Source organism: Urocitellus parryii, chromosome 4 (genome assembly GCF_045843805.1).
Source record: "Urocitellus parryii isolate mUroPar1 chromosome 4, mUroPar1.hap1, whole genome shotgun sequence".
In the NCBI taxonomy this organism is placed as follows: Eukaryota; Metazoa; Chordata; class Mammalia; order Rodentia; family Sciuridae; genus Urocitellus; species Urocitellus parryii.
This window is the reverse complement of record NC_135534.1, coordinates 8,987,895-9,012,671: the sequence shown is the minus strand read 5'-3', so window position 1 is coordinate 9,012,671 and position 24,777 is coordinate 8,987,895. Positions and strand designations below refer to the sequence as shown.

Sequence of the window (24,777 nt, the reverse complement as noted above, 5' to 3'; positions counted from 1 at the left end):
AGGGAAGCGGTTGAAACGCGCCTACACTCCACTTGGTTCCTCTTCATCTACTCATTCCCTTGTCCCCAGGAGTCCAAAACCGTGGTTGAAAGGATGTGCTAGTCCAAGGAAACCCAAAACGGCCAAGGTCACAGAGTTGGCAAATCTGAAGGAATTCAGTCTCCACCCTTCCAAGCCCCCACTGTTCTATTCCCCCAGGGCACCTTCTGGGTAGCTGGTCCGCGCAAAGGTACAAGTGGCCCCGACTGAAACCTGGGGAACCTGGTAGTGTTCTTCATTGCCAGCAAACAGAGCTCACAGCGGACAACGACCCCCAGACTCGGACAGCGACCCCCGGACTCGGCGGGTTGCTCCTGGCGACCCCAGCTCGGGGAGTCTACACAGGCACCGCCAGCCCGCACAACCCTTCCCGCCGACCGGGCGTCCCCGGGCTCCAACCGGGCCGCGTGCCTGGGGCGGGGTCTGGGCGGGGCTGCGCCCGATTGGCTGCGCGGGGCCTGGGGGCGGGCCGGCGGGCGCCGCCGACAATGAGCCTCCATAAAAGGGAGCGGCGGGGTCTGGAGCCCCGGATTGAGACCTGCCCGCCCGGGGTCCCCACTCGCTGAGGTGTGTCGCGGGCGGGCGGGCGAACCCCGGGCGGCGCGGAGGGGGCTGCTCCGGCGGGTGCACGGGGCGGGCCGCGGGCCCGGCGCGGGCCCGGGCGGAGGCGGCCGCCGGTGGCGCGCCGAGGCCTGCGCGCCCGTCCTCCGGCGTCGGGTCACCGCAGTCGCCCCCGGCCGCACCATGGCTCTGAAGGCCGAGGGAGCCGCGCTGGACTGCTTCGAGGTGACGCTCAAGTGTGAGGAAGGGGAGGACGACGACGAGGCCGTGGTGGTGGCGGTAATCCCGCGGCCAGAGCCGATGCTCAGAGGTGAGGATGGGAGGGGACCCCTCTTCCGCCTCAGGGTCCGAGCCGGGGGGGGGGGGGCTCAGGCCGCCCCTCACCGGCCGGGGTCCGAGCGTGGCCACCCCTGCACCCGCTCGGGTCTGCGGGCCGGGCGCCCCTCCCGCTCGGGCCCGGGCCCGGGGCGCGCTCTCGCTCCTCCCCCACCAGCGCTTGGAATCTAAGGCCTCTCCTAATTCCCCCTCCTCCCCTACCCCCGCCCAGGGTCTGGAGACTTCGATCCACGCCCCGCGCGCTCCGGATCTTCCGGTGCCCGAGCGCCCCCTCGCCCGGGCCCAGCGCGGGAGGCCCGATCCCCCGAGGTGCTGGGTGTCCACAGCTTGCAGTCTCCCTGCCCGACCAAGCTGTGTCCTAGGCCGAGGGGCGGCCCGGCCTCTAGGCCCCAGGCTGGGGACAGTAGTTAGGTGTCCCGAGCGATTTGGAGGGTGGAGGCAAGAGACCTATCTAACCTCCAAAATAATTTTAAGAACCCTTCAAAATATAAATCTTTTCCTCCCCCAACCCCATCTCCAGGCCTCCCACTTGCATAAGCCACAGGTGTCAGATTCTTGAGAGAACTTGGGCGATGAATGGAACTGCGCACAGCACCTAGTTTGGGAAAAGCAGTTCTTGCCAGGTGGCTTCCTGAAAGAAGCCATCTAAAAGGAGATTAGGCATGGGAGGGGATTCCCAGGAACAATCTGGGAACATTCTCTCTCCCCTCCCCCTTCACCAATTTCCTTAGTCCTCAGGAGCTTGCAAATCCTAAGAAAACAAAGAGCCATCTTTGTGGAAGACTTAATCTTCTTGAAAATGAGAATATTTCTTCATTTTCCAATATCTCCTTGGGTGAGGAGAACAGTACCCAAAAGAGTTTGAGAGCAAAGCCATTCATTGTCACTTAAAAATAATGATATACTCTCTCTGTACTCACTGCCTCTTATCCTCCAATCAGGACTGTTATAAAATTGGAAATAAAGGCCACATCCTTCTCAAAGCATTCAGTCCAACACACACGTTATTTTCCTGCTTGCACTGATATTTATGGAGTGCTTGCTCTTATTGTCAAAGGCTTTCTTAGTTAATCCCTTCAACTTCCCTTCATAGGTTGCCTGTCCCCACTGTTAGGGAGGAAATAGAAGTCTAGAGGTCGTTTATTCACCCAATATTTTGGGGGCACTTACTATATGGTAGGCACTGTTTTAGTCTGAGGTGGTAACAGGGGCCAACAAGGCAGATGAAACCCTGTCCTTGTGGAACATACATATCCCAGCAGCTGACAGGTAAATAAATATGGTATGTAAGGTGGCAGTAAATGGTTATACTAAAGTAATATAAGGAGAAAGGGTGAGTAGGAGTTTTATTTGGTGCCTAGACTAATTAGAAAAGGCTTCTCTAATGAGGTGAATTTTGAGCACAGAACTGAAGAAAGTTAAGGAAACCAGCCTTACAGATGGCTGGAGGAAGAGCATTGCAGACAGAAGAGCAAGTGCAAAGGTCCTGAGCCACTAGCTTCTCAAACAATTTGGGTATGAGAGGGGAAAAAAGTGAATTTAAAGTTTTTAAGGCAAGTGGAAAGAAAATATTTTGCTTAGATGGAGGAGACTGAGTGTAGATTTATATTATATTGGAAGTTAAGATTAGAATATGGTATGGTAAGTTCCAGATGTTACAAGTCCAAGTGGAGAGATCTGATAAATAGTTTGGATATATGAGTCTAGACTTCATGGCAGAGTCCTGCTGGAGGTCAGGAAATAGGTGAGAAAGAAACCAGAGGAAAGAAACCAACAGAAGAAAAGGGGTTCAAGGACTAAATCCTGGAATACTCCAGTGATTACAGGTTAGAGATCAAATTAGTCCAACATCAGGTAATCCTGAATGCCGCTACTTGCCATATTCTGTTCTTGATTCTGGACTTAAGTACAAACCATCAGAAATCTGTCCTGTTGGGCCAGGGATGCAGCTCAGTGGAAGAGCACTTGTCTCCTATACACAAAGCCCTGGTTCAGTTGGTAGCACTGCATGCAGGGTATGGGGGAGTGCCCTCACTGAAGCTGAAAGTGTGGAGGGGACACAGTGCACAAGTGAAACACAATGCTATGTTGGGAGGAAACAGTGCAGTAAAACGAAATGAGGTGCTTAGGTAGGGGAGGTGGTAGCTTCCTGGGCTCCAGCACAGACCTTGCCTGGATGCCTTTAGCAGTGACTTGGAAGAAGCAAGATAGCTGTAAAAATATCTGAGAAGACATGATGAAGGAGACAAGAGTCAGCACAGGTGACTAAGAGCAACAGGGGAAGTAAGGGAAGGTGGTCCCTGGCTATCAATGATGAAAATCAAGATGGAGAAATTGATCAGCAGGTAAAGCTGAAGAACTGCCTTCTGGGTTTAGCATTGGCGACCTTCTTAGAGCTGGTTCAGGGAAGTGAGGGGAAGAAAGCCTATTGCAACTAAGAAATCAAGATTCTGTCCAGAGTCACACAGGAGAGCAGTGCAATCCACCTGGGGCCTGAGTTGTCTACTTCAGAGCCAAGGCTCATATCCTTTCCAAATGCTACCCTTTCACCTCTTCCACACAGCCCTCAGGTGCTAACCCTCCCATGTTTATAGTTTGTCCCATCTTCTGAATGGTGGGAGAGAGGTGTAGCCACAGAGGATCACAGACACTTCACAGAGGTGTTGAGCTGTCAGATTGACTTGGGACTGAGGCTGCCTGTGTTGAGCTGAAAAGGTTATTGGCCACGTGTGTACGTGGTACCCAGCTCAATGGGAGCAAGACCATTGCTGCCGGTGCTCTGGGCACACTCTGAAGGACTAGGTGGCCTTTTGAAGGGGCTGGAACAGGCAGGTGTATACTTACTTACTATCAATCTTGTGGAGACAAGGTGGTAAATATAGAATGTGATGAAATATAGCATCTTTAACCGGCAAGGATACTGTGGCCTGGAGTCAAGATACCCATCACCAGCTGAGCAGGGTTGCACAGGCTAGAGAGCTTTAAGAACATAGCCTCTTGGGAAATGTGTAGTCCTAAGGCCTGGGACTAGATGAAAGAAGGTGTACTTAGGTGAAAGTAGTGTGACACTGAGTACAACCTATGTGCAACGTGGTTTGTGCCTGTGGTGTCCAGTGCAATGGAGAACATGATAGAAATACTCCCCTCTCTGCCCTACGTAGGTTTGTTATGAGCATGATGGCTCATGGGTGCCTTTACTGATAGCACTCTCCCTCTCACTCCACAGTGACCCAACAGGAAAAGACCCCACCACCTCAGCCCAACCTGCTGGAGATAGTTGGTGATGGCTGTGAGGAGCCTAAGCAACAAGTGTCTTGGGAACAGGAGTTCCTGGTGGGGAATAGCCCAGGAGGCAGTGGGCGGGCCCTGTGCATGGTGTGTGGAGCCGAGATCCGCTTCCCCTCAGCCGACACTGCTCGAATGCACATCCTGGAACAGCATCCCCATACCCTAGACCTGAGCCCCTCTGAGAAAAGCAATATTCTGGAGGCCTGGAGTGAAGGAGTGGCTCTTTTGCAAGATGTTCATGCTGAACAGCCCTCCCCCCCCAGCTCAGGTAGTGGGGGAAGAGGGAGGGCCTGCGGGATCGCTCTCGGGAGCCATGGGAGTTCACTGGGCTTTTGCCTCTTCAGAATCAGGCCGGGATGCTGAACCAGACCCTAATGGCAATGCAGACTCTGCTAGGATGCCAGCAGAGATCGTGGTCCTCTTGGACTCTGAGGACAACGCGTCCCTCCCAAAAAGGATCCGGCCCAGGGGACTCCGTCCCCTTGAGCTGCCTGGTCAGTCAGCAGGGGAACTGGTAAGGTGGAGTGGGGGCCCGGGTGAAGCACAGGCCTGCGTTCTGGGCTGCTGCTGAGCAGGTGTCCTCAGGAGCCCAGGGATGGCAGCGTGCAGGTATGGTGGCCTCTTAAAAAGATCTAGGATCTTTCTTTTACAGTTGCCCCTGCCCCTGAGCCTGGAAATAAGAAACTTCGTGGTCAGAGATGGAAGGAGTCCCCTGGGGAAGAGCCTGTCAGAAAGAAGAGAGGCAGACCTATGACCAAAAACTTGGACCCTGACCCAGGTGAGGGGAGGCCAGGGAGTGGTGGGCGCAGGCCCTCATGCAGTCCTCCAACTAAAATCTAGGTTGGTGAGCACAGCGTGGGGCTCGGACCTTGTGATTTGGCCTCCTTTGCTCAAAATTCCTTCCTGTCTGCCCTCCAGACCCACCATCCCCCGACTCACCCACAGAGACCTTTGCAGCACCAGCTGAAGTCCGACACTTCACCGACGGCAGCTTTCCACCTGGCTTCGTCCTCCAGCTCTTCTCCCATACCCAGCTCAGGGCCACCGACAGTAAGGACTCACATAAGGAGGGCAAAGCAGCAGAAGGCCTTCCCCAGCCAGAAAGCCCCACTCCAGGTGAGCCCTCCTCAGAGGGAGGATGGGGAAAGTTGGGTTTCTGGTCTCTGAGGCTGTGCTGCCCTGGAGACCACAGAAGAGGTTGGTGCTCAGTTCCCTGGGAGACAGGATAAGGACAATGGGATTTGAGTGACCAGGGAGGCTGGCTGGAAAGCCGAGCACTTCTGAGTGCTCCTTAGGAAATTCCTGGAATTGGTCATTAGGTTGGGCTGTGCCAGTGTTCCTCAAAAGCCTCACACCCATCTCCACACGAAACTGATTTTAAGAAACTTCTAGCCAGGCATGGTGATGCACACCAATAATCCCAGCTTCTTGGGAGGCTGAGGTGGACTGATCAAAAGTTTGAGGCCAGCCTGGGCAGCTTAGCAGGACATTGTCTTAAAATTAAAAAGGCTGGGGAATATAGCTCAGTGGTAGATCACCCCTTGGTTCATTGTCAATACCAAAAGGAAAAAAGAAAAAAAAAAAACTTTATGTAGTTCATTTGATACTTACAAAAATATGTTATAGTTAAAGGGCAGGTGCCCATCACCTTTTTCAGATGGAGAAACTGAGTCTCAAAAAAATGGTTCCTTCTCAGTCGTTACATGAATTTCCAATTTGCTGCTTGAACAAATTGCCACAAACTTGGTGGCTTTTAAAACATATGGTTCTAGAGGTCAGAGGTCCAATGTGGGTCTCCCTGAGCTATATTCAAGGAGTTGGTAGGGCTCTGTTCCTTTCTGGAAGCTCTAGGGAAATTAGTTTCCTCACCTTACATGACTTCTAAAAGATGCTCACATTGCTTGGCTTGTGGCCTCAAAGCCAGTAGTGGTTCATAGAGGCTCCCAGCAGAGGTCTTGGGTTCAGAGTCATCTGCCTCTGTCTTCCCTGTTTAAGGATGCTTAAGATGATATAGGCCTGTGGCTGGGATTGTGGCTCAGCGGTAGAGCACTCAACTAGCATGGGCGAGGCCCTGGGTTGGATCCTCGCATCACATAAAAATAAATAAGTATTGTGTCCAACTACAACTAAAACATAAATATTTGTTGGGGGGGGGTTATATAGGCCTTACCCTGAGGTAGCCCAGAGTAATCAGGGTTTTTTTGGTGCTGGGGACAGAACCCAGAGCCTGACACATGCTAGGCAGGTACTCTACCACTGAGCCACATTCCCAGACCTATCTAGTTTATTTTAGATGTAGGTATACAAAATGAACTTTATGTTATTTTTATGTGGTGCCGAGGATCAAACCCTGAGCCTCACGTGCTAGGCGAGTGCTTTACCACTGAGCCACAATCCCAACCCCCATCTAGTTTTTAGTTGGCAGATTAGCATCCTTAATTCCCCTTTGTTGTGGAATAAAACATTCCCAGCTTCTGGAGATTTGGACATGGCCATCTTTGGTAGCCATAATTCTGCTACCAAGCAATGGCAGAATTGAGACTGGAATGCATTCTATGGGAGCAGAGGCCCAACCTGGTTCCCTCTCAGCTCACAGCATCCCAGGCCCAGGAAGTGCTTCCTGAAGTAGTAAAGGGGTCACCTGGGAAGTGCTGTGTCCTTTTCCCAGCTTGCTGGAAATGTGCATTTGGAGTTAGAGCCCGGGAAAGATGGTTAGTCAGGTGGGTAGAGGCTCCTTGGTGTGGTGTTCTCAAAAAGGTGAGCTTATCTACTTTTGCAAATCCCCTATGCACACTAGTAGGTCCCACTGTTAACAGTCTTTTAACAAAGCTCTGTGTGGGTGTGTGCATGCTTGCTTTTATTTATTTGTTATATTTATTTTTTTCTTAAGGTGGGCTTCACCCCTTTACATAGATCACACTTTAGTTATCTCAGCTTGAGCCAACTCCAGCGCTGCCTCTAGACCAAAGCATCCTGCTTAGACTTGAACATTTTTTTTTCTTTTTTGAGAGAAAGAATTTTTTAGTATTTATGTTTTAGTTCTCGGCGGACACAACATCTTTGTTTGTATGTGGTGCTGAGGATCGAACCGGGGCGGCATGCATGCCAGGCGAGCGCGCTTGAGCCACATCCCCAGCCCTTCTTTTTTTTTTTTTTTTTTTTTTTTGGTACCAGGAATTGAACTCGGGGGTACTCGACTACTGAGCCACATATCCACCCCTATTTTGTATTTTATTTTAGAGACAGGGTCTCACTTTCTTAGCGCCTCGTAGTTGCTGAGGCTGGCTTTGAACTCATGATCCTCCTGTCTCAGCCTCCTAAACCATTGGGATTATAGGCATGCGCCACTGAGATTGGCCTGGGCTTCATTTCTGTCTCCTTCCCCTTCTGGGGATCCTTCTTTAAATGGATGGCCTCTCTAGGGTTTAGTAGGTCTTTTCTTTTTCTGTTTTTATTTTTTTCCCTGAGTACTAAGTATTGAGCCCAGGGGATTCTATATCCCTGGCCTGTTTTATTTTCTTTGGGGACAGGGTCTCACTAAGTTGCTGAGGCTGGCCTCAAACTTGTGATCCTCCTGCCTCAACCTTTCAAGTACCTGGGATTATTAGGTGTGTACCATGACACCCAAAGTCTTCTGGTTTCATACTCAGAGGGAGTCTTTGTTTCTAATCCTAGGGTGCTTTGTGCAGACACTCTACTGGTCTGGGGTAGTGAGTAGAAGAGAAAAGAATCCCTGAGATTTTAGGATCTTTTGGTGTGAGTGGGCAAAGAGAGAAGGATAGGACTTTACAACCCAATCAGATCAAGAGATGGCAGTGTGGCAGATGTTTTAGCAGTTGTAGAATTTATGGAGGTTGGAGATGGCCACAGGAGACAGTGAGTAGCAACAAGTGTCCCTGGAGCCCAGCCCCAAGGAATCAGTCTTAAGAAATCACATGAGTGATTTGACCCCAGTCTGTCTTGGGACACTGCTGGAGGCAGGGGGATTTTCAGGAATGGTGGGCACCCATGGTGCTTCAAAGTAGAGCACAGGCTCTGGCTTGAGGTTTTGGGCCATTTCAGAATACCCAAGGCTGGGGATGTGGCTCTAGGGTAGAGCATTTCCTAGCACACATCAGGCCCTGGGTTCAATCCCCAGTATCTGTCTTTCACACACAAAAGAAACCAGAGCTATTTGAGTAAAGAGCCTGCCACTGTTTGTTTTTTTTTTTTTTTTTTTTTTAACAGTTTAAAACTCACGGCTCTGGGAATTGGAAAAATTCACTGTGGTCACATTAGTTGAGCTAATAGATGAGATAGATAGTCTGGGAGGTTTCTAGAACTTTTCAAGGACCTTGCTAGAAGAGGGTGGGTTGTTGTCCAAGCCAGCAGAGAAAGTGAGCCAGGAGGACCCACTCACAAGTCATGGGGGAGAAACCTCTTTCTTGCTGGTGTTTGATTTGAGCAGGACCCTGAGGTCTGGTTAGGAAACCTTGGCCAAACAGTATTTCCAGGCTGGACCATGGAGGAAGCACAGTGAGAGGGCACATGTGTACCCATGAGTGTGAGCTTTGTGAGGTCTTTGTTTTTGTTCACTGCTGAGTCCTCAGCACCTAGAGTAGTGTCTGGCACAAAGAAAGCCCTCAGTGACAATTGATTGGAAAGTTGAGCTGGGCACAGGGCTGCCTGTATTTAATCCCAGCTACTCAAGACGCAGGCTTGCTTTTCTCTTTAGGCCAGCCCGGGCAAATTTAGTAAGACTCTGTTTCAAAATAAAAAGGAGTGGGGGTTTGGCCCGTTGGTAGAGTGCTTACCTCGCATGCGTGAGGCCCTGGGTTCAATTCCCAGTACTATAAGAAAGAAAGAAAAGACAGACGATTGACTACCTTCACTTGTCATTCAGGTGGTGACATTTCCAGAGTCCCTGTCCAGAGATTGGCCTTAGTGAGAAACAAGGGGAATGGGTCCCAGCCTCTGCAGGAGGAGTGGGTCTCTGTGGAACGCATGTAAGCACATACTCCCAAATTGGAGAGAAAAGGGGTGATGGGGTGGGAAGCAGAGGAATTGGGGCAGGACAGGAAGGGAAACAGTTTGCCTTTTTTTTTTTTTTTTTTTTGGCACCTGGGATTGAACCCAGGGATTATTAACCACTAAGCTACATCCCCAGCCCTTTTTATTTATTTATTTTTTCATTTTGAGACAGGGTCTTATTGCTGAAGTTGGCCTCAAACTTGAGATCCTCCTGCCTCACCCTCTTGAGTCACTGGGATTATAGGCATGTGCCACTGTGCCCAGCCTAGCTTGCTTTTCTATATCCCTGGAGCTCTGGATCATTTCCACATCTCAGGCCTTATTCTCCTGACCTCCTCTCCCTACCTATCCTTACCTACCTCTTTCCTCCTTGCTACCAGGAAGAACTGGTGCAATTCATTAGTCCCCAAAGATAATGAATGGCCTTTTCTATACTGTCTCTCTTCTCTTTCTGGAATCTGCTTGAGTAAAATGTGCATCCTCAACATTCCACGCCAAAACTGCTTTTTGGCAAGGTTGCCCTTGACTTCCATAAAATGAATTTAGTAAGATCTGGTGGCTTGAGAAGTCCCTAGCGTATTTGAACTCTTGCTATGTATTAAACTTTCCTGGTATGCTATTTTATGAAAGTAAAGCATTATGGAAAGTGATACAATTTCCATTTTACACAAGAGGACTCAGCTAGATGTGGAGGCTCACACCTCTAGTCCCAGCTAAGCTGAGGGGTTCAAGATCAACTGGGGCAATATACCAAGACCCCTGCCCAAAGAAGGGTGAGCTTGGGGTAGCTCAGTGGTAGAGTCCTTGCCTAGCATATGCGAGACCTGGATTGCGTCCCCAGCCCTAGGGAAGGAAAAAAACGCCCATGGGTTCTGTCCTCTGCTTGTCATCCCATATCTTCTCAGTGTTCCCCATCAGCCTGTAACAAAACTGTCATTTCTTCCTTGACCCCCTCATCCCTCTAGTCCCTGACCCATTTGTCTCCAACGATAATGGCCTTTTCTATATTGCCTCTCTTCTCTTTCTGGAATCCGCTTGAGTAAAATGTGCATCCTCAACATTCCACGCCGAAACGCTTTTTGGCAAGGTTGCCCTTGACTTCCATAAAATGAATTTAGTGAGATCCCTGGTCCTCCCTCTCTTGACCCGGGGGTAACAGTGGCCCTGTCTCCCACCTTCCTGGCAGTAACTGTCTTCCCTTGGTTCTCTGGAGCTGCTTGCCTGCCTTGATGCCTCCCCACTGGCTGTTGCCTCTGTTTCCCTTGCTTGCTTATCTCCGCCCCCACAACCTGGAAACAGTATATTATCTGTCTTGCCCTTTCTAGAACGGGAACTCCTTCAGATCAAGTTGTCCCTGGTGGCCAGAGCACCCCCTGGCCCAGAATAGGCGCTGGTTCTGTGTGGTGTGTTAAATCCCCCACTCCCTGGGAGAGCCGTACAGCTCACAGTTCTGCCATTTGTGAGTTTTGTACCCTACATTTACCCTCCATCTCTCCTTGGTTCCAGCCTGTCTCCCCGTTCCCCAAGTGACATTACTACTTGGTTGACTCAAAAGACTTCTAAACTTGGCATTTCCAAACTGAACCTCCAGTCTCCTCCCCAGGTCTCATCACCCTCTGCCAGCCTACCCTAACCAGCCACTCTCCCAATAAACTGGTAGACCCATCCTTCACTTTATTCTTCCCAAACCATTGGGATCCTCCTTTTCTGTTCCTCTCCAACCCTACATCAGTCCACCAGCTGATCTCCAAAACCCTCCCTGCCTCCCCTGCCCCTACACTCACCTGGTTCTGGCAGCAATCTTCTACTGGGTTATAGCTCCAAGCTTTGCCCAGGTGCTCTGCTCTTGCCAGCACCCTGTCTCCCTTCCGAAAGCTCAGGTTAGATCTGGCCACTCGTATGAGCAGAACCCTCTAGGCTGTTCCCATCACACTTCAGATTAAGCTAGAGTCTTCATGGAGTTGATCATTCTTCCTCCAGACTCCTGACCTCTCCCACCACACTGCCTCCCTCGCACAGGCAGCACTGACCCTAATGGTCCTGCAGCAGCAGGCAGGCTCCCCCACCTTTGCACTTGCCCTTCCCTCTGCACTTGCCCTTCCCTCTGCCCAAAACATTAGAGAGCCCCACTCACTTCATAGCTGCCCCTTGATGACCTCTGCATCTCAGCACCCTGATGTGTGTGCAGTTTTGCATCTATTCACATATGATATTCTGCAGCTTTTATTTGATTGTCCTTTTTGGCTTTCACCACTAGACTAAATTCCAAGAAGGCACATGGTCAGTTCCATACACCACTGTGTCCCTAGTGGTGTGCGCATCATAGTAGTTGCTCAGGAAGTTATTGTTGAAATGAGTGGGACTCGGTCTTCCCTCAAGGAGCCAATAGTTACCCAGAATGCAGACTGCCTTGTGTGAACAAACAATTGCAGCCAGTTGTGGTGGTGCATGCCTGTAATTCCACCTACTTGGGAGTCTGAGGCAGGAAAATCTCAATTCAAGGCCAGCCTCAGCAATTTACAAGACCCTGTCTCAAAATAAAAGGGACTGAGGGTGTAGCTCAATGGTGGAGTGCTTTCCTAAGATGCAGAAGACCCTGGGTCCATCCCAGTATCCCCCAAAAAATTGCTAAATTGTACAGCCAAGTAATAGCTGATAAAGTCATTTTGTTTTTATTGTAATCATTAGCACATCCATTCTACAAATAATTGGATTCAGTGTTTTCCATGCATGCATACATTGTGCATTGATTATATCCAACCACCCTTCTACCCTATCCCTTTCCCCCTCCCTGGTAAGTCATCTTAAAAACTCTGGTGAACCATATAACAAAATTATATCTGTTCTCTCTATCACATTTTAATAACTGTGTCTCTAAAAATTAGAGGGAAAAACTGCAAAGAATCCCTTTCGATACACAACATTTGCAATTGCCACTTTCTGTTTTTTGCACAGGCCCAGGTCACAGGACATTTCTGTGGCTATGCAGTGACCATAGTAATCCACCTTCCCCTGTCTTGAGACCCAGCTTTGCTATTCTGAGTAGTGGTTCCATACTGCTAAGATTGACACCTGATCCTTGTAGGCTCTCAGGAGATCACGTCTGGTGAGGTTGCTAATCCAGGGCTGTCTGCCCAGTGCTCTTCTCTGTTCTGCATATTCACTTACCAGCTCTGTGGTGGGCAACACAATGTCTGGCTGGTTTGGGGTGGTAGTAAGTCCCCAAGTTCATGAGGGAGGAAGGCTTCAGAGCAGCATGGACAAGAGGGCTCTCAAGCTGGCAGTGCTGGAGTCATCCAAGAGTGGAACCTCCCACTGTTCTCAGGCCTCCCTTGGGGCCAGGCACAGGGCTGTGAATGAAGATGAGGAAGGATGGGGACAGGTGGGTTTGGCTGCAGAGCTGTCACTATCACCCCAGGCTCTGGAAGGCCCTGACTCTGCTCTCTGCTCCCATCCCTGCCCAGATCCCCCTCCGGGGCTTCGCGGGACACTGGATCTCCAGGTTATCCGAGTGCGGCTGGAGGAGCCCCCAGCGGTCAGCCTCTTGCAAGATTGGTCCAAGCACCCCCGGGGCACCAAGGGAGTGGGAACAGGTGATGCCCCAGACTGGCCCACAGTTCTGTCAGAGTCCAGCACTACTGTAGGGGGGCAGCCAGAGGCAGGAAGTGGGGTGTAAGTTGTTGCTTTCCTGGAGAGGGAGGGAGAAAGGGCAGGAGGGAGGAGGCAGTGTCCCCCTTTGGCTTATAGCTCAGAGCTGCCTGGCTCAGCCACCCAGAGTTTTAAAACCAGGTGCCAGGGCAGGAGGGAGGGGTGGGGCAGCGCCCATCCATTCTTGTTTCAGAGTACTGGAGGATGCCTGCCCCTGGCTGGGTCTGAGGCTGGATCCGAGGTAGAGGGTGGCCGAGGCTGTCGTGTGGTAGGGCATTGGGCCAGTGGAGAACACCTACCCTAGTCCTTTACTGACCCACACCTCTGTCCCCTGCACCTCCTCCCGCCCTCTCTTGGCTCCCCACCATTCTCCCCTGGCACAGTGCCTTACACAGAGGTGGTCATGAGGGGGTTTGAACTGAGTCCCACTACCTCGGGGGACACCTCTCCTCCCCCACTTGTTTAGGCTTCTACACTAGGAGGCCTCCATTACCTCTTCCCACTCCATCCCTGCAGAGGGGCTCCATTCACCCCCACTCTCCCTTTCACCTCTTTTCCTGTTGTATATATCACCTTTGTTGACAATAAATTATTTTTTTTTAATTAAGAGAGTTCCGTGTGGGCCTTCATTGGGGAAGGGGCCTCCCAGAACAAGCCTGGGGGCAGGAGGGCTTGAAGATAGTCATGGGTGGGAGCCAGAAGGCCACCTGTCCCAAGGATGGAGTAGCAAGCACCAGGGCAGGGCTCTAGCCTGGGCCCGCTGACCAGGCTTGACCTGGGGTCACTGCATCTTATCCCCACTCTGGAAATGGCGTCAGAAGCCCATTTTAACAGATTATATCTAATGATACCTGGTAGGCCTCTGTCCAGGCAAGGCAACTGTAGGGGCCAGGGGCACTCACGCCCAAGGAGATGAGGGTTATGACCTTTCTAAAGGGAAATGATCCCAGTCTGCCTGCAGGTAAAGAGATGTCATGAGGTGACAGGAGGTAGGTGGGTGGGTGAGTCCTGGCAGCCTGCCTTCTCCAGTAGGTCTGCACCCTCCGCCACACAGCTTCCTCCCATCCTCTCCTCAGCTTCTTTAAACCTGAGCCCTTACCTGGTTCCCCGCCACTCCCTGGACCACTTCAGTTCTCTTGAGATTCTGTAAGTCCTGAACAAATTCACCTCAGGCTGAATCTGTTTGGTCTTGCCCTCTCTGGTGAGATGGACTCACAGGCAGCTCCCTCTCAAACCCTAAGCTGCACTGTCCTGTTTAGAACACCCCAGCAGAAGTGGTGAGTAGGGCCGAATGCCCACTGCACTGAGAAGTGAGGTGCACTTTGGGAGAGGTGGGGATCAGGGCTTGGAGGGCATCGTCCCCATAGAGCACTGACCAGAAAGTTCATCTTCATCAGGAGGGTCTGGGCATCAGCAGTACAGGCTGTATGCTGGCCTGAACTGGTGTCACCTGTGGGCCAGGTGGGTTCTGGAAAAGTGGTCCTTTCACCTGATTTGATAAACTTGGGAGAATGAGCTCAAGAATATCCAGGGTCCTTGTCTGGAGGAGGCTAAAAAAACAGGTGTGGAGAAGCAGTCGAGGATTCAGACTACTTTGCCTCTAGCCATTGCGGTGGCAGGAGGGCCACGGAACTCTCCACCTGTTTCTGCAGATAGGTAAAACTTGTGTGCTACCTAACAGGGGGAATCAAATAATGCTAAGTCTGGCTTTGTAAGCACAAGTGTTCATTGCAGGTGATTTCTGTCCGTCAATGGTGTAACTGTGTTTACATTTATACCAATGTGCTTTTAAGACAACATGGCTGTGTCACTGAGTGTTTACACTTGAAAAAGCATATACAAAAGTTTGTTGTAAAATTGTGATGCCAATGCACCTTTGCTTCTATTATATGACTTGTGGCCCTCTAGACTGTGAGCTCCTTCCGGGCAGGAACCAGATTGCATTGACTTTTGTTTTCTTAGTGCCCTGCACTGGGCCTGGCACATAGTAGGTGCTCAATAAATGTTTTGTCAAGTGCCTTCTCGGTGTACATTCCTGTGCTGTGTGCATTGCTGTGCGACATTTTTGCATGCTGGACCCTAGGGTGATTCTCTGCACAGGGGTGTTGCCATTGTGAGTAGCTGACCTGATGCTTCCATGACTTAAGCTCTACATTCCAGCCAGCAGGGGGTCTGTCCAGTGGTAGCCAGGACCCTAGGGGCTGTATGACCAGGAGCTGCCGGTGGACACCTCTGAGCTTCCAGGGAGAAATGGAGAGTAGGGCTGAGGGCATGACTCCAGCCTAGGGTGTGGGAGGACAACAGGATGGAAGTGACATCTCAGAATCCCCTGTTTGAGAGTCCCTCCACCTCCAGCCTTGTTACCTGGATGCAAAACCAGGGAAGTGCCTTGCACAATATCGGTGATCCTCCAGGGCCTGTGGGTGGTGGCATCCTTCCCCAAGTGTGCTTTTGAAGCCCCAGCCACCAGCTTGGGGAAAGGGGTGGGGAAGAGGGTGCTGCTGCCCTAACTCCTGAGCCATGTCCCCAGCCTCCTCAGTACTCCTTTCTGAAGTCAGCCACCTGCCCCTGCCCTGGCCATTGCCTTCCTTGGGATTGTGATGGGCAGAGCCTTTTGGATACCTGAAAAAGAACAAATCTTTCTACACTCACAAACACTTCAGATATCAGACTGGTGGCGGGGAGGGAGATGGGGGATCCCCACACAGACAAGTTCTCCCACCCTCTGACACTGGATACCTGATTCATTATGCAATAAGTACTGGGAGAGAGTTGGACCCCATAGGTTAAGGGCTCAGTGCCTCAACACCAACGGCAAGTCCCAAGTTGTCACCTGTACTAAACAACCAGCCCCAAATTAGGAGTTTCCACAAACCCCTCAGGTGTATTGATTACTGTAATGGAAACATTTACTTAGTTTTATTGATTTATTATAAAGTATGTTAGGGGGCTGGGGATGTGGCTCAAGCAGTAGTGCGCTCGCCTGGCATGCGCGGGTTGCTGGGTTCGATCCTCAGCACCACATAAAAATAAAGATGTTGTGTCCACCGAAAACTAAAAAATAAATATTAAAAAATTCTCTGTCTCTCTCTCTCTTAAAAAAAAAAAAAAAGTATGTTAGGAACCAGATACTGTGTTGCTTGCCTGTAATCTGTAATCTTTGAGGCAGGAGGATCACAAGTCCGAGGCCAGGCTCAGCAATTTAGCGAAGACCTAGGTAATGAAGTGAGACCCTATCTCAAAATACATAATAAGGGGCTGGGGTGGTGGCTCAGAGATAGAGCACTCACCTACCATGCACGAGGCACGATCCTCAGCACCACATAAAAATAAAGGTATTGTGTTCTTTTACAACTAAAAAAATTTTAAATAAAAGCAAAAAAGGGGAGGGGGTTGCTGGGGTGTAGCTCAGATGGTAGAGTGCTTGCCTTGCATGCACAAGGCCCTGGGTTCGATCCACAGCACCACAAAAAAAGGGTTGGGGGCTGGGGATGTGGCTCAGTGGTTAGGCGCCCCTGGGTTCAAAGCCCAGTACCAATAAATAAATAAATAAATAAATAAGGTTACAAAGGATATAGATCTACAGCTAATGACAAAGGTACCTGGGGCTTGGTGTGCAAGGGCCCTGAGCACCGGAGCTGCGGTCCTATAGGTGTGCTGGCCTCCCGCTAAGCTGGGGGCTTTCGGACCCTCTGGGTTCAGGGTTCTCACAGAGGCCTCATTAGGCAAGCCTGATTAAATCACTGGCCATTGGTGAGTCACTGGCTCTCCAGCCCCTCCTCCCTCCCCGGAGGTCAGAGGGTGGGACCGAAAGTTCCAATCCTCTGATCTTGTGTTTTGTTCGGCTACCTACCAGTCCCATCCTGCCGGAGTCGCCAGAGCTTGAACTCAGGTGTGGCGGCTAGGGGCTCCTTATGAATAACAAAAGAGGCTCCCCCCACGCCTCTCAGGAATTGCAAGGGTTGGGGACCGCTCTGCAGCGAACAAAGATTTTCCTTCTATAGCACAGTACTACTAACCCTCTGAGGCGACTGAGAAGGAGCAGCGACTCCCTCCCGAAGAGAAACTGGAGCCTGTTGGAGGTGTGACTAGGAAAGGGTGTGACCAGGTGGGTGTGGTAGGAGGGGCGTGGCCAGGAAGGGGGCGGACCCCAGCCGTGCGACTCTGGGGTACAGGCTTTTTTTCTCTTCTGCTCCTGAACCGATGGATGTTCCTCCAGCCAGTGGTTCCCACCCCTCTACGTTGAATGATGTGGTCACGTGGAACACGCACGCGCGCACACACACACACACACACACACACACACACACACGTGGAGCTGGGGTCAAATGAGACTTGGTCCATTGAGGGCCATTTGTAAACTGAAGCCCTGCCTACCCTTGAGGTGTGGTAAGGGGCTGGAGGCTGGGATGGGTTTGCAGCTAGTGTCCACCCCTAACCCTGGAGGTTTCTCTGGGGGGAGTATCTGTTGACTTCCCAGCGTTCACACAAGGGGAAAAGGGGTGCAGTGACTCTGCTGTACCCCACGTCTGCAGTACCCTACCTTCCCAGGGTCAGGTGCCCCAGGCTAGGACCTTGACAGGACTACATCTGGACAGTCCCTTTCTCCCCCATTCTATGGACAAATGTGCCAGCCCCCAAGAAGTCTTTGTCTTTTCCAACAGCAGCTAAAGCCTCAGGTCTCCAGGTCCCCACATCTAGGGGGCAGAGGAAGTAGAAGCAGTGGGGGAGAGGGTGACGGTCCAGAGGTGGATTCCACCAATATCAGTGAAGGACCTCACCGGCAGGCACTGTGGTAGGAACTGCGGGGCACCAGGCACCTGCCCTAGTTTCCTCAGGGTGTCACAGGAAAAGAGATATCTCTGAAGGAGGATATGAGGAGTTCCTGGAGAGAAGGGGGAACTTGACTCAGGACCAGTGGGTTGCTTGGTACATGGGACCGAAAAGAATGTCAGCATGTGCCAAATGCATAAACAGATTTATTTGGAGAAGTAGATGCATAATCAAGGAAGCTCCGGGTCCATCTCCAGAGGGAGAAACAGCAACCTGCTGGGCAGGCGTGTGAATATTTATAGAGGGATATTTGCTAGGGGCTGGAGGAGAGATGGAGCCAGGGTGGAGCTACACAATTATGCACCATTTCCCCATGTTCAACCTATGCCCTCAAGTTACCTTTGCAGTCAAGGGCCTGGGCTCTTCTCTCAGGAGTTGTACTTGTTCATGGGGGCTTTCTGCATTTCAGTGGTTCTTGGGTGTTTCTCGCATTTCAAATTCAAGGGCACTTCCTTTAAGGCTCATTATCTCTCCTTTTTCCCCAAATTCCCATCTCAGTGGGTCACTCCACATTGTGCCCACTCTATGTATGAGGAAACTGAGGCACAGGGAGATGAACATGGTGACTTGCCTCCCTTTCCAGAGCAGGTAAAGGAGCAGAGCCAGCCTGAGCCCAGGTTCCTCTGGTTCCAGAGCCCAGCTGTCCACCATACAACATTTCCTGGCACCTGGTCCTGGCACTAGCTGGGATCCTGCCCTGTGCTTGGCAGTGCTGGTTGGAGGGACTCACCATAGATGTGAAAGGGTGCTCATTTCCTCAGGACCCTGTGACAATGACAGAGATCCAAGCCCAGGGCTTGAAGGGTGGAGGGCATCCTGTTTCTCACCTGCCCCTTTTTCCTCAAGGTGGGTCCTGGGCCTCTGGGTAGGCCCTGGCCTCCAGCCCTGGCCTCCCTGTTTGACCTCTAGCCCTGACTCAGCCTGAGTTTCCGTGTTTGGAAGGTACAAAAGCAGTGACTGGTATAGTCATATCCATACAAGCTGAGGCCACTACAGGGGACACGGCATGGGGGATGGGGCTTTCCATCCCAGACCCTCAGGATCCTCTCACTCCCCTGGAGCAAGGCTTTCCATTTGCCCACTACAGCACCCATATCTTCCTGAATGGGGTGCCCGCACCCGTCTGTCTCACTGAGGTCAGATTTATGGTCAGATTTATGCAGTGGCCACAACTCACAGCCCAAAGCCAAGCAGACCTGGGTTCTGTCTGTGAGCTGGTTGAGAAGCAAGTGGTCCCCGGACATTCTGGAGTGATCCCCTCGCCCTCATGGCCTCACTGTTCCAGGCACTGAGAATATAGCCAGGAGCATGGTGGACAATCCACTGCCATGATGCCCCCAACCCAGGGGAGTCTGACGGTAACATCCTCCAAGGAATGAGTGCCAGGAAGAAAGAGAGCATGAGGGAGGGGTGCTCATTTTAATTTATTCTTTTTGTTTCCCAATAAGTGGATACTCATTGACCAATCGGGGAATGTGCACACAGACTAAATATTAGATGATATTAAGGAAATATTAATTTTTTGCCATTCTGGGGATGGAACCCAGGGCCTCACACATGCTAGGCAAGTGCTGTACCACTGAGCTACATGCCTGACATTTTTTATTTATTTATTTTTTTGACACTGGTAATTGAGCCCAGGGGTGCTCTACCACTCAGCCACATCTCCCAGTCTTTTTTTTTTTTCAATTCAATTAATTTTTTTTATTGGTACCAGGAATTGAACCTAGGAGCTTTTGCTGCCAAGCTGCACCCCCAGCCTTTATTTTAAGACAGGTTCTCACTAAGTTGCTTACATCCTCACGAAGTTGCTAAGGATGGCCTCGAACCTGTGATCCTCCTGCCTCAGCCTTTAATTTTTTTTTTTTTTATGTTGATACAAGGTCTCACCAACTTGTTGAGTATCTCACTTAATTCCTGGGGCTGGCCTTGAACTTGCTGTCCTCCTGCTTCGACGTCCTGAGACACTGGGATTACAGGCAAATGCTACTGTGCAAGAGCTTTTCTTTCCTCTTTTCCCCCCTTTTCCTTTCCTTCCTCCGTCCCTCCTGCTGGTCCTCTTGCTTGTTTGCCTCCTTCCTTTCTTACACGGTGATTTGTTCTGTAGACAGATGTTCTTTATTCTGGATCTGGTTGATTGCATGTCCATGACCTTGTTTAGCAAGTTCATCCATCCACAAAGGCCACTGTTTTTTTCTTTTTTCTTTCTCTTTTGTGGTTTTTGAGGATGGAACCAAGTGCTCCACCACTGAGTTATACTCCCAGCCCCACAGGGGCAACTTTGAGAAGGAGGCTAGAAGGGCTTTTTCAGGAGATAATCTCAATGAAGTGAGGGAAAGAGGCAGGTGGTTAAGTAGGGACAGAGACTTATGGGCAGAGGGGACACAAGGGCCAAAGCCCTGTTCCCTGGGGATTCATAGACCCCTGGAATTTTCTAGGCACTGTTTGAGGGCAGGAGAGTGGGACCCCCTCTGTGGGGCTGTCTGGAGTGTCTTCTGGGGGAGGAGGTCAGGGAGGAGAGCTGGAGTGTTCCTGCTGGACAGCTGGCTTTGCTTGTTCAAGGACCTCAGTTTAATCCCCAGCAGCACAAAAAGAACAGATGAAGAACAGATTCAGAAGGGCGCAGGCTCTGTCTGATGCCCTTCCTGTCCCATCTCCCCAGATTGGAAGACAGTGTCCTCGGTGGGCCCTTGGACCTTCCTAAGCTTTGCAGGCGTGGTCTGAGCCAGGTTGTCAGAGGCGTGGCCTCCTCCATCACAGGTGTGATGCCAGGGTCATGGGCAAGGAGAGGGAGACAGATGTCTTTGCTGGTTTAGGATTTTGGAGCTAGAAGACCCCAGATAGAGCCGAATGTACCTCCCTTTCATTGTACAGAAAAGGCCGCAGAGGCCCCCCGCAGAGGGAGGGCGCTATCTAAGTAAGCCCAGCTCCCTCACTTCTGATCCAGTGTTGATTTTCTGAGAAGTGGGGAGAATATAGCAGAGAAATGTGAACGAACGCTGGAGAGGCCGGGCAGCACTCACCAATAATCTAAATCAACCTCCCTCCTATGTGTACTCTGTGGTGGCCAGGCCCTGGGCTCGACCTAAGCGTGTTTCATATATTTAACTCATTATTTTTTATTTATTTATTAATTTTTTTGAAACCAGGGACGATTAACCACTGAGCCACATCCACAGCCCTTTTTTATATTTTTATTTCGAGACAGGGGCCCACTGAGTTGCTTAGGGCCTCGCTAAATTGCTGAGGCTGGCTTTGAACTTGAGATCCTTCTGTCTCAGCCTCCCAAGCCGCTAGGATTACAGGCCTGTGCCACTGCATCCGACCTCATATTAACTCATTGTTTCTCACAAATCAGCCCTTTGAGGCAGGGACTATTATTGTCCTCATTTAACAATGGGAAAGCTAAGGTGGAGGGAGGTAGAGGGGCTTGCCTGAGATCACAGTTCCCAGGGAGCAGGCTGGGTGCGCCCAGGTGGTAGGCATGTGTGTTTGCCTGCTATCCCATGCTGCGCTGCCTCTCAGGATTCTCCAGTCCTCAGGGACCAAGTGTCCCTGAGCTTCTATTTCCTTATTAGTAAACTGGGGTAAATGACAATGCCTTTCTGCTCATTGTTTGAAAATTAAACGTGGTAATACCCGTACAGTACACAGCTCTCAAGTTCTTAGCCAAAACCAATAAAGGAGAAGAAGAGCAGAGGTTCCTGCCCTGGTGTAGCTTACAGGTGAGTCATGGCTGGGGTGGGGGGGACTGATAAATGTATTCTACCAGCAATACTAAGAGGCATAGTTTTTCATGTTCCAACATCTCTGAGATCTCCTAGTTTAGTGTGCCATATGTCAGTGGTGACAAAATGCTTGACAGAAATTCAGAGATCTCAAGACAAATAGGGTAAAAGCTCTGTAAGATGAAAGGGTATCTGGTAAGTCAGAGGGCAGGAGAGGTCCTTCTTCCCCTAGCCATCTGACTCTTTTATTTTTATTTATTTGTTTGGGTACTGGGGATTGAACTCAGGGACACTCTACCACATTCCCAGCCCTATCTTGTTTATTATTTAGAAACAGGGTTTCCCCAAGTTGCTTAGCGTCTCACCATTGTTGAGCCTGGCTTTGAACTCTCAATCCTCCTGTCTCAGCCTCCCAAGTCACTGGGATAACAGGCCTGTACCACCACCCCAGCCCCAGCTGACTTTTTTTTTTTTTTTTTTTTGCTACCAGGGATTGAACTCAGGGGCACTCAGCCATTGAGCCACATCCCCAGCCCTATTTTATATTTCATTTAGAGACAGGGTCTCACTGAGTTGCTCAGCACCTTGCCATTGCTGAGGCTGACTTTGAACTCACGATCCTCCTGCCTCAGCCTCCCAAGCTACTGGGATTATAGGCATGTGCCACTGCTCCTGGCCCCATCTGACTTTTGATCAGAGGGCAATTTTGGACTGCTCCCCTGCCCCCCCTTCTCTATCCCCAGTGGTCTGCATTGGTTAGGAGGAAAAAAGAATCATGCCAGGTGAGGTGGCGCATGCCTGTTATCCTAGCAGCTGGGAAGGCTGAGGCCAGAGGATCATGAGTTCAAAGCCAGCCTCTGCAAAGGGGAGGTGCTGAGCACCTCAGTGAGACCCTGTCTCTAAATAAAATACAAAATAGGGCTGGGGATGTGGCTCAGTGGTTTAGTGCCCCTGAGTTCAATCCCTGTTACCTGTCACCCTCCAAAAGAGTCACAATATTTCAGAGCACTGAGAACAAGGCTGTCACTACTCCAGCACCTTTGCCTGCCCTAGGCTTCTTGCCTCAGTGCCTACTTGTGCGGGAGCAGAGTTGCCCAGGTCCTCTGTGCCTACTAGAGGCAAAAACTCCATTGCCCCTTCCTTCCTTTCTGTCCCAGTGGGAGCACTGGTGACCTGGAGGACTGCTCCTCGTGGTTGGTTTCTACTTGGTCTGGGGACTGTGCTGGCTGCTTTAACTTCTGTGTTTATCTTGTTTTCAGTGGTTCAGGTTAGAAAGCTCGGAATCATCCTTAGCTCCTCTCTCTCACGTACCCCCATCTAGAAAGCCTGTCACCTCTACCTTCCGAACACATCCCAGATCCAGCCACTTCCCACTGTTCCTGCTGCTGCTGCCCAGCCTCAAGCCCCTGCCATCTCTCACTTGATTGAGTGTGAAAGCCTCCTTCCTGAGCTCCAGGCTTCTGCTCCCGCCAGGCCCCTTCACCATTCTGAACCCTTTGGCCAGTTGGATCGTGCTGCTGGGCATCATTCCTTTCACTTTGAGGGAAAGCCTTGGCCCACCAGGCCTGGCTCTCCTTACCTCTCTGTCCTCTCCTCCCACTCACCTCCTCACTCACTCTTGGTTTCCCTTCTTCACACTCGCTGTGTGCACTCCTACCTCAGGGCCTTTTCTCTCGACCTTCCCTGGCCCTGGAATGCTTTTCCCCAGATATCCGCAGAGCTCATGATCTCTTTGCTCTCTTCTTAGTGACCCTGACCACTTCCGTACTCCAACTTGGGCTGAGGATGCAGCTTAGTGGTACAGCACATGCTTAGCAAGCTCCAGGCCCTGGGTCTGATACAAACAAAAGAAAACCCTAAACTAACTTGTTTTCTACCCCCTTCACTTGTGTAGTCCTGATCCACTTTAACTTATTTTTACTACTTACAGTTACTATATTTGTCTTTCCCCTAATTGACAAGTTCTCCCCAGCTGGGTGTGGTGGTACATGTCTGTCATCCCAGCGATTTGGGGGGCTGAGACTGGACAATCACAAGTTCCAGGCCAACCTCAGCAACTGAGCGAGCTTCTGAGCAACTTAGCGAGACCCTGTCTCAAAATTTAAAAAAAAAAAAAAATAATAATAAAAGGACTGGGGATGTGGCTCAGTGGTAAAGCATCCCTGGGTTCAATCTCCGGTACCAAAAAGAAAAAGAAAATTCTTTGCCTTGTTTGTTCACTGATAGAGTGCCTTGCATATAGTGGGTGCCCAACAGATTTGTTGAATGAATTTGCAAATTTAGAGCAGGGTAAATGTGTGTGAGAACTAGGTGGCTTCAGAAATTTGAGTAGGTGACCTCTGAACTGGGTCTGGAAGTACATCTGGAGGTAGGTGATTGGAACTGATCAGGGTAAACAAAGGCACAAAGGTGAGAGTGTTTGGTGGTGGGGCAGGAATTGGGGAGGAATGTCCACCAGTGACATTTAGTCGGAGTGGATATTAGCAAGGTAATTTGAGGCCAGATTGAGTAAGGTTTTGAATGGGGCTAAAGGCTTCTACAGTCCAGATTGGCTACATAATTTGTGAGGCACAGTGCAAAATGAAAATGAGGGCCCCCTGGGTAAAAGAAAATCCAAGACACTGACAGTGGTGCTTTAGACCAAGCTCAAGGCTCTTGTGAATGCAGAGCTCTGTCTGACTGCACAGGTCATAGGCCCACGACGCCAGCCAGCTTTGCCTGCAGTCCATGGAGAACTGGTGATAGTGTTCTAGCAAAGCAGAGATGTAATTGGAGCTAGGCTTCAAGAAGATTATTCTGGCATTTCCAGTGACTGGGTTGCAGGGAGTCTGGGCAGGGACACTGCCTGGCAGTCTTGGGCAGAGCTTGAAGGAAGAGAGAGGGAGAGGCGATGTGGAGGTGAGCCCAGGGCTCCAGTGAGAAGCACGGAGGAGACAGAATCTATATAGATGAAGCACGGGCCAGGGAGAGACAGCTGAATGCACCTGCATTTGCCCTTCTCTCTCCCCTGCGCTCCAGACCTCAGACTTAGAGGTGATATCCCCCTCAGAAATCAGCAACTTGTCTCCCTTTGGCCACCAGAGGGCAGATTATTCTCATGGATTTTCAGGTTGAATTTGGGGTGGGGGAGTGGAATAGGCATTGTCCTCTTCATTGTTTTTCCATCTTTTGAGGTATGCCTTCACCAAGTTCTTTCCTGAGGTTGGGTGCCTGAATGAAGCTGGGGTGGAACATGGGAGATGTCCTAGAATCCTGTGGATTCACTAAGAACTGTAGGTGGTACCTGTTAACTAAGGAAGTTCTTACTCGTCACGTTGCCTCTGATCTGCTATTT

At 50.6% G+C, this 24,777-nt stretch overlaps 1 protein-coding gene across 4 annotated transcripts; it reads left to right on the top strand.

Annotated features, from left to right (window-relative positions):
• Positions 1 to 703: 703 nt before the first annotated feature.
• On the top strand, positions 704 to 13,524 carry Spindoc (spindlin interactor and repressor of chromatin binding). Of its 4 annotated transcripts, none has more exons than XM_026414427.2 (7): positions 704 to 910; positions 4,163 to 4,492; positions 4,569 to 4,718; positions 4,877 to 5,002; positions 5,143 to 5,340; positions 9,107 to 9,209; positions 12,737 to 13,524. In XM_026414427.2, the coding sequence occupies exons 1-7, from the start codon at positions 784 to 786 to the stop codon at positions 12,876 to 12,878; spliced, it is 1,176 nt and encodes a 391-aa protein (XP_026270212.1). In that variant the 5' UTR covers positions 704 to 783; the 3' UTR covers positions 12,879 to 13,524. The 4 variants fall into 4 exon arrangements, with proteins under 4 accessions (XP_026270212.1, XP_026270213.1, XP_026270214.1 ...); XM_026414428.2 differs by having other exon boundaries at positions 12,699 to 12,920; XM_026414429.2 differs by lacking the exon at positions 9,107 to 9,209 and having other exon boundaries at positions 12,699 to 13,523.
• Positions 13,525 to 24,777: the final 11,253 nt, after the last annotated feature.

Excerpts from the sequence above, each read along its gene's own strand:
- Spindoc (XM_026414427.2), top strand. The coding sequence starts at position 784 with ATGGCTCTGAAGGCCGAGGGAGCCGCGCTGGACTGCTTCGAGGTGACG. Across the intron at positions 4,493-4,568 it reads GCCCTCCCCCCCCAGCTCAG|AATCAGGCCGGGATGCTGAA; the intron begins GTAGTGGGGGAA and ends TTGCCTCTTCAG. Across the intron at positions 5,341-9,106 it reads GCCAGAAAGCCCCACTCCAG|GTGGTGACATTTCCAGAGTC; the intron begins GTGAGCCCTCCT and ends CTTGTCATTCAG.